Here is a 12,553-nt window from a genome sequence, read left to right on the forward strand (position 1 = left end):
TGTAACAGAAAAATTACTCTCTCCACACACACACACACATACTCACACACAAGGGAATTGGCCCTCAGGTAAATATTACTTTTCCACCTACATAAAGTGAGAATGTTTGATTAATGATGATGATTCCATCATGCCCCTGGGTGAGACGGTGTGCTTTAATGTGCCATGACCCTAGGTAACTCTGCAGCAGCCTATAATCAAATCTGAATCAAACTGAGAGTTTTGATGGACATGCATCACATTTTATGACTATAGCTGAGGCTTTGATAATTACATTCCTGAAACATGACAGTAAGAATATACAGAAAGTCAACCTGGTCATAGGAGAGACTGCTGCTGTGTTACACCTGCAGCATAAATTGTTCAATAAAGTCCAGTTATCTTTTGTTCCAGAGTTTCTAAGAATATGTGCTGCTGTTCATTACTATTAAGAAGGTGAATGGTTCAAGCACAAGAGAATGCCAACTAAAAAAGCAATATCATCCAAAAGAGCAACAGCAGCAAAAAAATATGTCTTTGGAACTGAGGAACAGTGCTTTTTGTTTTGGAACAACTGTGACATCATATGGTTGATATAACTGTTTTGCAAGATGGTTTTATCCAAACCAAACAGTGGTTTTTGGGGTATTTTTGACAAAAACTGAATCGATTTTCAACGTTTTAGAAAGCTCCTTATAGGATTCTTTATCCTTTGGTACTGTTGTAGTATGGAAAAGGACCCTCATGTTATTCAAAACCTCTATATGACTTTGTTTTTTCTGTGGAACACAAACAAAGATATTTTGAGAAATGTCTGTGTGGTTTGTGACCACAGAATGCAAGTCAATAGTGGGCAGTGTTGCTTGGTTACCAACACTCTGCGCAATATCTCACATTTACTCATTTGGCAGGTGCTTTTATTCAAAGCGATTTACAAGTTGGAGAGCATATAACACTTTGCCAACACGCTTAACAGTACCGTTAGTTTACAGGCAATGCTACTAGGAGGATTAAAGGTGGAGTAAGCAAGAGAGAGAATGAACAACATGAAATAACAAAACATAGACAGTTATTGGTTAGCCAGATAAATGCGGAACAGGTAAGTTTTGAATAGTTTTTTGAAAGTTGTCAAAGATGCTGCATTTCGGGTGGAGGCTGGTAGTTTATTCAACCACAGGGATCCCAAAGAGTAAAGGTTTTTGCAAGCGATTTGGTGCTTCGCTGTGATGAAACAACCAGGCATCGCTCATTTTCAGACCGAAGGAGATGTAGACCTGGAGCAGTAAGGTACAGGGGGGAAATTGCTGTTACCTATCTGAAGCTCAGTGTCAGCAATTTACAAACCAAAACAGCTTCAAACAAACCAACTGCAGTTTGATTGATATTCATTGTAATACGGAGTAAAAAAACATGATTTTTGAGTCAAGTATGTCAACAGCACAAGCTGAGCAACCGAAACACTGCTAACTCCACACGAAGGTAAGATAAAAACATTTGAGATTCTCTCACACTCGCAAACCTATTATTTAGTCGTCATCACACATATACTCATCAGTTACACCTTGTGGTTCAGGTGCTGCGATACATTACCAAAGTGAAAATTAAAGTCTTTTTTTAGACACACAAGATGGAAAGTCTTTCTAATTAGATTAAAAATCACATGGAGAGCAAAAGAGAGTGAAAGTCTGTGTCCTTAAGTGTGCGAGACACAGAGAAGACTGCATGTAAGATGAATCTTCTCCAAAATGTTTCAAATGACAGATCCCTTCATTCATACAGACAGCAACTTCTGCCCCTCAAAACTGGTTTAACCACATATTACATTTTTAATGTATTCTTCATGTAAAAATAGAAAAACAGACAGACCCTTCTGTGGAACTTAGAAAGCTGCTTTTTATTTCCTTCAGGAATGTTTTAACATCCACCAGCGGTTAGAACACCGAAATAAATGTAATGAACCCCAAAGATCAGAACAAAAGGGAAAAGACCAAAGAAAAGAAACTTATACCATCTTGGGGTCTGCTGATGTGTACGGTGCTTTGAGGGGAATCACCTGCTAGTAAACACTTCACTGAATGCGCAGTCTAACAAGAGCTGGATAATTCTTCAACAAGATTTTACAGCTCTCAACAGAACCAGACACACAAGCAATGACATGCACGCTCATACAATCCCGAAAACGCATTAATTCATTCACACAAACAGTGACACGGCTCATACCCAACACGGTACTAAGCATGGCTAGAGGTGTGATCACATACTTCAATTTAATGAAACACATCCGGACTCAAATATTTACACATACATACAAAAACACAATGAGTTAGCATCTGTAGTGGTGGGACTGATGCAGGCTGCTGTTAAATTTGTAGTGCTGAATTGAGTTCTTCACATCTCTTCTTTCCTATTATCCTTCTGAATGAGAGATGGCCGGAGTTACAATCACATCAATGAATACCAAATCTCTCCTCTGTTTGTCGCTTTGTGAATCTCCATCAAAGTCAACGTTTTCCGCCTCTTTTAGTTTAGAACAATCGTTGGCCAGCTCCTAGGTGGTCGAGTTTACTGGTTGTCTTAAAGAAAGGGAAGTCTGTTGTGCTACTGGCATAGAGTATGTGTATGCTAATGAGAGGGTGAAAATGTCAAAATCATCCAGCCGATCACAAAGTAAAAAAGGAATACCGGATACACAACCAGAGCTTTCCTATTGACCGGTTGACTGTCTGCAAGAAATGCTGTGGAGGCTGTGGATGAAACACGGACACAAACACACACTTAGTTAGATATGTACATACTGACTTAAAATCAACTTCTATTAAATACAATAAAATATAAAAAAAGCAACAATGAATGTCCCCATAGGTTATTTTATCAAATTAAATATATAATCTGTGCACACATACAAAGCTCTAGTGGTCAAATATCACTAAAACCCCTGAAGACTGTGTGCCTGAGAAAAAAAACAATGACAATTGCTGTGAAACCTGCAAGAATGCTTACTGATAACTGATAACAAATTACAAGCCTACATTGCCACCTAGTGGTGACCACATAAATTACCTGAAAAGATTGAGAGTCAATCAATAAAAATTCATATTTCAGGCCTTTTGTTAAACAGCTGAAAATACAGAATTGAATTAATTGCTCCTTACCAAAGGTTGACCAGCCAAAGGAGGCGGTGACAACTATGAGGCGGACAGCGAAACTAATGCCGCCTGAGCTCCCCAACAGAACAATGCGGCAAACAATCATGGCCACAGTGAGAGGCAGAATACAGTACCCCAACACACACAGACTCTGGAAGAAGGATCTAAAAAGACCAAAAGTAAATGAGACAGAATAGAGGGAATTGAATGGTTTTAATAATGCAAGGCAACATTCATTGATCTGTAGTCATAAACCTTTTCAGTTTGTAGTTCTAGAAAAATAATAAAAGATTTCTAGTTGTGCATTCCCTTGGGTTTATAAAGAAGAGGTTTTTGATGCATTAGTAAAATAAATGCTGTGGCTAACATTAATTGAAGAAATAATTGTTCCACTCCCAACTTTTGTCCAACAACAAATGATATACAGTCATACCTCAATTGTAAAAAAGACAAAGCATGCTTTAAAAAGTTTCCAATGAGATGCAATAACCAAATAGCCAGCAGCCATATCACCCAGTAGTCCTGTAGACCTCCTGGGAACACTAGGTTGCTGCTGGAAGAGGTGTTTGTGAGGCCAGCTGAAAGGGGTGCTAACCCAGTGGTCTGTGTGGGTCCTAATGCTGCAGTATAGTGACATGGACACTGTACTGTAAAAAAGCACTGTCCTTCGGATGAGATGTCAAACCGAGGTCCTGACTCTCTGTGATCATTAAAATTCCCAGGATGTCCTTTTGAAAAAGAGTAGGGGTGTAACCCCAGCATCCTGGCCAAATTCGCCTCTATACATCATCATAGCCTCCTAATCATCCCCATATGTTCTAATTGGCTTCGTACTCTGTCTCCTCTCCACCAATAAGCTGGTGTTTGGTTGATAGTCTGTCGCAATATGGCTACCGTTGCATCATCCAGGTGGATGCTGCACATTGGTGGTGGTTGAGGAGATACCGCCCTTTCATGTAAAGCGATTTGAGTACCCAGAAAAGCATTATGTAAATATAACAATTATTATTATAAATTATGTTTTTATGCAGAATGTTTGAGGGATGACTGTATGCAAACTGTTTTTCACAAGAAAATGTAATTAACCTAAAGTACTGTTTAAATTAAAGGGCTGCACAAATCAGACGGTTTACTTACATGGTTCCTCCCAGGAGTTTTGAATTAAGGGTGATGGTTACAGAACCAACCCAAATGATGACAAAGACTTCTGCAAACTGCGGCCTGCCATCTTCCTCACTGTCTGCCGACCCACCCTGGAGCATTCTGGGAAAAACACAATGTCTCAGTAGTGTTAACTGCCAGAGGCATAGTAACCTATTACCATTATAGCTGGGATGGTCATGACTCTTGGTCATCAAGATGCCCCCGCCTCTTTTTTTAGCAATAATCATGATAATTTACACTTTTACGCTTTAAAAGTGTACACTTCACCCTTTAAAATTTTATTTTAAACGCTTTTACTTCTATTTAAACCTCACTGCTTAACACATGAAATCACATTTTAATTAAAAATGACTACTTACAAGGCCAGGGTGACACAGAGTAAGAGAGGTCCCCACAAATCCCCTAAAACCAGAAAACACAAATATACATCCCTCATTAGATTTCGTTTAAACATGACATTGGCTCATTAGCATTTATAACTAATATAAGATTATAAATAAGTCACATCTTATATGTTTTACATACATAAAATAGTTTCTATTCTTTATAAACTATGGATAAACTTACAGTCTCTGAGGAGTGCAGAACTTTTCTTGGGGTACATCACATGGACAAACTTCTGGCCAACAGCTCTCAAATCCCTCATCTGAGACCCACAAACAAAGAAAAAGCAGAGTAAGAAATGATCCATAATACTTAACTTGACATAATACCCTGAGCTTCTTTTATCATGCTGGTCACACTGTGAAGAAGGCAATGACTTAATTTACTTAAAAGCTATAGTCACTGGCCAATGTCACTTAACTTAATAAGAGCAAATATTGGCAAGTTGGCCGATTAACCTGTCTGGCACAACTCACTACATCTTCACTTACAATGGTGTCTTTGACAGGCTCATCCAGCGTCGAGAGGTCATTGTCAGCATTTTGCGAGCCTATCGGCACAGATATGTCCCCCTCCACTGGAATGTCTTCCGATATTGAAATGTCAGATAAACCTGCAAACTGTGACAAGAAGAATGGCCATTTTAATCAGTTATGGTAAATCAGGACAAGTATGACATTTTACCTTCATAACAATCAATAGGAGACCTACACAACAGATGGCACGTGTTCCAGACTACAGGCTACCAATGCCTGGTGTTTGGCATATTCATTTTATGAAAGAGAGAGAGACAGGCAGAGATTGAGCGTCTGCGCAGTTTCAGATGCAGGCTGCAAGTGTTTACATGCTTTCGTAGCTCTGCGCTGTCAGACACGTCATCATGTTTTCCACAACAATACAAAACTTTTTCATGTGAACACAGGACAATTGTGAAAAAACTCGTTCAAGTGACAAAATGTTCTGCCGAGCTGAGAAACGACCATCTGTATTTACACGTACAGTCGCACCAGGAGAGTTTAGGGACAGATTTTACGTTTTTAGGCTTCCAAATAAACAACACAAGATTCGCACTTATATACACAAAAACCAAAACACTGTGAGAAAACTGACAGCATGTTTTAATGATGTTTAAATTAGTTGATAACGTGTTTTGTATCTTACCAAAGGCTTGTTGGACTCCTCTACTTCCGCCATCTTTACACGGATATAGATACGTCATCGGAAGTTCGACGTCAAAAACGCCAACAAGCAACTAAATAAATTAATAATGGTTTCAACCTTTTTGCTGTTGTTGTCTTTTGGCACTTTTGTGTAATCCTTATCGCATTGATTGGTATCTTTGTTTTTTCCTCTGCAATTTGTTATTTTTTGTCCTTAACGAACAAACAAATGAAAAAAGAATTTAATAATAATAATTTATTATAATATCGGAACAAAATACAAATAAAGGAGAACATCGGCTCTTGCATTTGTAACGAGTGAAAAATAATTTGATTCATAGATTGTCATTTGATACATGTGGCTAAACCGTGGTACTATGATGTTAACTGAGCTTTAATATTTGTATTTTGAGTGACACGTCTTAAAACGGATGTTAAAACAGATGAAGCTGGCAGTGATTGTAAACTAAGAAAATGTTGAACAGTGTCACTTTAAGACATCAGTGTGAAGTTTAGAAACAGAAACGGTGTAGAATGGCAAGTGCCATGAAATGAGTTTACAAGATAGGCGAGGCTTAGGGCTTGAATACACTAAAAGGGGATTTTATTAAACTAGACATCATACACGTGCTTTTTGAAAGTTTCACATAGAAACACACTAACTGATCAAATCTGCAGACTGGCACAGACTTTCTGCAACAAGTCCGGACTGAAAATCTGGACAAAAGTCTTGTAGTGTATTTAAGCCATAATGAATAATAATAATAATTTGACAATAAACAATAATTGTACAATTATTTAGCAATAAAGGACGTTTTTTTGTTGGCACAATAATTGCGATTTTCAATTATGACTAAATGCACCACTGTCATTGAAGGTTCCGTCTACTGGTGCGCTTTTGCCACATGGTACCTGTTACTTTTCTCAACGTTGCTGAGGTTGCCCTATCACAATCATTGCGCTTGCTGGATAGGTAGTTTCATTTATCATTTTGTTGAGTTTGATGGGGCACATCTGAATTCGTACGTAAGGTTGATTTTTGCTTACAATTTTTACATGTCAACGATTGTTGTTTTAAATCTTAAAATATTTGCAAGTATGACGAGGACAGCCTTAGATTCTAATGCATCTCAATGGAGGGTTTGTCTTTGCGAGCCCATATGCGCCCCCTGGTGGAAGACGCTCTCGTGCCCCACTGAGCTAGCGATATTTGCCGCCCAACAATGTAGGAGTACTCAAAATGTGGCCCTGCCCACGTTTGCCAATCCCTCCGCTTCCACAACAAGGAAAAGTATAGAAACCTAAATACTCTTTTCTGTCTTTATCTGTAGTTTTAATGCTTTGGTTTGTCACTTCTCTTATTTTGCTAAAGTAACACCGTGTGCACGCGGAACAGTCGCCACTGGGGCGTTGGATTCGTTTTGTGCACATCGTCCAATATGTTAAATATGGGGAACTTTATCGAAACGGATTAACTTGATTTTTATAAGTGATTATACGACAGCTCGGCCGCGATTTGTGTACCTCCCTGATAACAAAAGGCCGGTCATCTTCATTGATCTGTGGGGTCAGAATGGGGCATCCTCCGCTGGAGTTCAGCGACTGTTACTCCGATAGTCCCGACTTCAGAGAAAGATTGAAATGCTACGAAAACGAGCTGGAAAGAAGCAGCAAGTTCCTCAAGGATGTTATCAAGGACGGCAACAACGTGATCAACACGATTAAAGGTAAAAATGATATTTTATAGCCCAGAGGAGGTCTTCTCTTCACTGCTGGGGGATCTGGATGGAGATCCCCGCCTATGCATGGATGGATACAGAGAGAATACATTGATCGCAATATTTTGATCAAGGAAATACGCTCTATTTCGAAAGCATTTATGTATAAGCTTTCTCTCGAAATGTATGGTTTTAAAGAAGACGTATTCAAAAGGGGAGGGAGAGATCCACAGATGGTGCGTAGCTGTTGGACGAACCCCCTCTGCTGGCAAGAGCTGTTAGGAAACAGTCATGGGTGTGATTCTCAAACTTCATTGATTTATTCATAACGCACATCTTTTATTTTCCAGATTAGAGTGGAATTGAAGTGCAAAGTTTAAAAATAGTTTTGCATCAGCTAAATGATAAAAGTGGAAGAGAGCCGGCCAAGCACCACGGACGCTGTGGTTTACTGAGATGCAGGTTCTGCGGTCTGCCTGTCACTGTTCTATTGATCTTATAAAAGTGAAGACCCTATTACGACCATAAAACCTATTTAAGATGGAGACAGAGGAAGAGGGGGTAGTAAATCATGAGTCACTGAGAGCACGGACAGATCGGTCTTTTCTCTGTGGCGCTATAAAGTAAAACAATAGAAATAGATAGTTATCAAGAAGACAGTTCTGCTCTAGCATCATTGCTCCCCAGTGCAGCCACGGCAGAGGATCTGTCATCGCAAACAATGTTCTTTAAATGGCTTTGAATGAGATGCGGGGAAGGCGAGCTCAATGGAATTATATTATAGTAATTATAGAAATGATAGCCATTAAAATAGGATAATTCTCTTTGTCCTCGCTGTGACTTCCTGACTGTTTGAAGAGCTTCCACTGCCTGGCCTTCAAGTTTCTATATTTACATTCGAGTGGGTAGCTTAAGTTTTTAGATGTGACGGCTGGTCTTCCTCGGTCAGTGATAATTTGCTGATTCAGCTTTATCTCACAGCGTAAGCCTCCTCGGGCTTCCTTCCCTATTTTCAGAGAAGATTGTAACAACGCTATTTTTCTAAAAACACGGGTAGGCAGATAGTCTTTAGTTTGCCTGAGGGAGGAAAACAGCTTCTAATTTCACAGACCACAGGCCACGCGCTATACCCCGGGGTGCAGACACTCCAAAAGGAGAATGCAGAGCCATCAGGGCAGATTTTCTTGCTGAACGATGTAGAGCATGTGTTGAGACTGGCTGTAATTTGATGACTGCACTCGGCAATGAGATACATCCATTAGTGCCACACTTCAGTCCGGTAATCCACACGGTGAAGTCTGGCAAAGTCACCTCTGATCTAACTTTATGCTGTGTGCATTTTGCAGTACTTGAAAACAGGAAAACTAGAAGATGCTGAATTTGATCTAAAGTCATATGACCTGACTCAATGGGTTTGATATGCCGGCTTCCGGTGGTTATGCAGCTTCGTGAGGAATAATGTGGGTATGGTGTGGATATGAAACCTTACACAGGAAGTTGAGAATTTCCTTATTTTTCAGCGATGAGGAACCTTTTTGAAGATGTATTAGTCCTGTTGTTACTAAACAGAATTTCAATAACACAGATTCTCGGAGTGATCAAAGTTTTTGTTCAGTTTTTTTAAAGAAACATTTTGCTGAATCTTTAATTTGAGTTTATTGTTTTATGAATAAATGCTATTAATATGGTAATAACGACATAATCTCAAGGCAAAAACATAACTATTTTTCGAGGTGGCTAATTCCCAGGGGATTGCATATACTCGGAAACAAATAGTATAATGTAATGTAGGTCACTTTGGATAAAAACGTGAAATGTCACATGTAAACTCTCAGAGAATGTATTTGTTACCAATATACTGAACCATCTGTTTATATTTGACTAAACCATTGTTGATGGATTTTTTAAGGGTTTAAAATAGGGAAATAATCATGCGTTCTGGATGTGACAAAAAAGGACATGGTTTCAGAGGGACAAAAAACTTTGTAGGATTTCTTTAAATTAAAATGCACAAACCAGAAGCAACAATAACCAACATACACTCACCTAAAGGATTATTAGGAACACCATACTAATACTGTGTTTGACCCCCTTTCGCCTCCAGAACTGCCTTAATTCTACGTGGCATTGATTCAACAAGGTGCTGAAAGCATTCTTTAGAAATGTTGGCCCATATTGATAGGATAGCATCTTGCAGTTGAAGGAGATTTGTGGGATGCACATCCAGGGCACGAAGCTCCCGTTCCACCAAATCCCAAAGATGCTCTATTGGGTTGAGATCTGGTGACTGTGGGGGCCATTTTAGTACAGTGAACTCATTGTCATATTCATGAAACCAATTTGAAATGATTCCTGCTTTGTGACATGGTGCATTATCCTGCTGGAAGTAGCCATCAGCGGATGGGTACATGGTGGTCATAAAGGGATGGACATGGTCAGAAACAATGCTCAGGTAGGCCGTGGCATTTAAACGATGCCCAATTGGCACTAAGGGGCCTAAAGTGTGCCAAGAAAACATCTTCCACACCATTACACCACCACCACCAGCCTGCACAGTGGTAACAAGGCATGATGGATCCATGTTCTCATTCTGTTTACGCCAAATTCTGACTCTACCATCTGAATGTCTCAACAAAAATCGAGACTCATCAGACCAGGCAACATTTTTCCAGTCTTCAACTGTCCAATTTTGGTGAGCTCGTGCAAATTGTAGCCTCTTTTTCCTATTTGTAGTGGAGATGAGTGGTACCAGGTGGGGTCTTCTGCTGTTGTAGCCCATCCGCCTCAAGGTTGTGCGTGTTGTGGCTTCACAAATGCTTTGCTGCATACCTCGGTTGTAACGACTGGATATTCAGTCAAAGTTGCTCTTCTATCATCTTGAATCAGTCGATCCATTCTCCTCTGACCTCTAGCATCAACAAGGCATTTTCGCCCACAGGACTGCCGCATACTGGATGTTTTTCCCTTTTCACAGCATTCTTTGTAAACCCTAGAAATGGTTGTGCGTGAAAATCCCAGTAACTGAGCAGATTGTGAAATACTCAGACCGGCCCGTCTGGCACCAACAACCATGCTACGCTCAAAATTGCTTAAATCACCTTTCTTTCCCATTCTGACATTCAGTTTGGAGTTCAGGAGATTGTCTTGACCAGGACCACACCCCTAAATGCTTTGAAGCAACTGCCATGTGATTGGTTGATTAGATAATTGCACTAATTATCCTTTAGGTATAAGGGATGCCCTTTCACAAAACATAAAATATTTACTTTATTAAAATTTTCACGTTTCCATTCATGCAAAATACGTACCATTATGGATGTGACTCCTACGGCACTTACCAGACTATGGAAAATCATACACTAAAAATAAAACAAATGCTTTTAAAACTTGAAGTGAGACCTGGCATGGGTATTTCAACCATTTGTGTTGACTTTTGTGCTATTAGAGTAAAAACCTTGGTAAAAACATGGTAAGGTTGACATTTTCATGGAATTGCTCATTTGCGTCCGCGCCAGTGACCTTATGGGCATTGGGTTAGACAAACCCAGCCAATTAACACAGAAAATGTTTATATTTTACCCAGGGATGGGTTAAAACAATTCAGCATAGGTGAAATAACAACCTAACAATTGGTTTTGTCCCTTTTTGATTCAAAGCTGAGTGGAATATATATAACCTGGCACTTTTTAGAATGTAATAAATAAATTGTGGAAGAGATCCACTATAATCACAACCCATTTAACGGTTTCTCAAGCTTTATTGAAGACAATGATCTAAAAACTATTTTACTGCACTGACTGGTTCTTCAGCCGAGTCTGGTTCTCTACCAGGATGTGGTTTTCTGGCTCAGGTTGATTTAGTTGTTTATAACATGCGTGAGGTGGTGACTCATACTCAAACACAGCGTCACAAATGCAACCTTGCATTTGTATTTAACACCTGTTATATCAGTTACTTCCTATAGTCGGAGAGGAAAATAAATCGTGTATGTGTGTGTTTGTGAGTGGGTTGAACAGGGTAGGTTTTGTGATCTGGTTTAGAGAGTGTAGTCTGTCATGCCAGCTCCTCATGCTTTAGACAAACCCACTCTTTGTGCCCCTTGCATCAGAGGGGATAGAATCATTTAAGCCATGTCTTCTGTTAGCACCACGTACTTCAGAGAGCAGACAGGCCTACATTACACAGCTCAGTCAGAGAGAAGATAAATCACCTTCATCACATGGATATTGATCAGTCGGGGTGGCTGAAGTAGAATAATCCGTTTTTTGTTAAATTTAAGAAAATGTTACATATGTAAAATGTTAAGTTTTGTTTGTTTCAATTTTTTAACAAGGAATATTTCATGTAGTAACTCAACAATAAAAAAACCTAACATTAAGCATAAGAATGAAATCGAAAAAGAAAAAATGGGTAAAACTGTACAAACATTAGTAAATTCATTAGCTAACAATGAACAATTAAGTTTTTCAGCATTTATTAATCCTTGTTAATGTTAGCTCATGTTAATACAGTTATTCATGTTAGTTTATGGTGCATTAACTCATACGCCAAATCTCTACACGACAACACTGAAAACGAGTTTCTAAAAATCTTCACCCTGGCAGGAGTTTAAAAAACATTTGGTTTGCGTGACCGAGTACTGCGTTTGGGTGTGTACGAACATGCAAATTGCATAGAAAAAAAACCGAGATTTTTTAAATACACGTGTTCGTGTGGACAGGGCCTAAGTGATCACCTAGAGGGCTGTGAAGACAGGACATAGAAAGGAAAGACAAAGATAGAAAGGACACCTACTGCAGAGTTATATGTCTGCTAGTATACGGACATTTTGTGTGTGATATTAAATAAATGTACACAATCTTTGCCAATATTAAAGTCATCAATGTTAGATTTCCACAATGTGCTTTACATTATGTAGAAAACAGTAAATCATAAATAATTTCATGGATGTTCACAGGCAGGGTCAACATTTTACTCACAATTCAGAAACCGTAACCAAAGA

At 39.1% G+C, this 12,553-nt stretch overlaps 2 protein-coding genes across 3 annotated transcripts in view; one reads left to right on the forward strand and one right to left on the reverse strand.

Annotated features, from left to right (window-relative positions):
* Positions 1-2,229: 2,229 nt before the first annotated feature.
* On the reverse strand, positions 2,230-5,913 carry yipf6 (Yip1 domain family, member 6). The gene is made up of 7 exons (XM_079487478.1): positions 5,835-5,913; positions 5,165-5,293; positions 4,857-4,935; positions 4,649-4,691; positions 4,263-4,388; positions 3,132-3,289; positions 2,230-2,723 (listed from the first exon to the last, which is right to left on the reverse strand). The coding sequence occupies exons 1-7, from the start codon at positions 5,865-5,867 to the stop codon at positions 2,602-2,604; spliced, it is 690 nt and encodes a 229-aa protein (XP_079343604.1). The 5' UTR covers positions 5,868-5,913; the 3' UTR covers positions 2,230-2,601.
* Positions 5,914-7,035: 1,122 nt separating this feature from the next.
* Positions 7,036-12,553, forward strand: part of ophn1 (oligophrenin 1) — a 28,564-nt gene continuing 23,046 nt past the window's right edge. Inside the window, exon 1 of one of the 2 annotated variants that reach the window (XM_079451244.1) lies at positions 7,036-7,560. In XM_079451244.1, coding sequence (XP_079307370.1) covers positions 7,407-7,560 — 154 coding nt within the window. In that variant the 5' untranslated portion in view covers positions 7,036-7,406. The remainder of the gene's footprint in view (positions 7,561-12,553) is intronic. The other variant, XM_079451245.1, reaches the window with a different exon arrangement.

Source organism: Barbatula barbatula (genome assembly GCF_947034865.1).
Source record: "Barbatula barbatula genome assembly, chromosome: 2".
NCBI classification, from domain to species: Eukaryota; Metazoa; Chordata; class Actinopteri; order Cypriniformes; family Nemacheilidae; genus Barbatula; species Barbatula barbatula.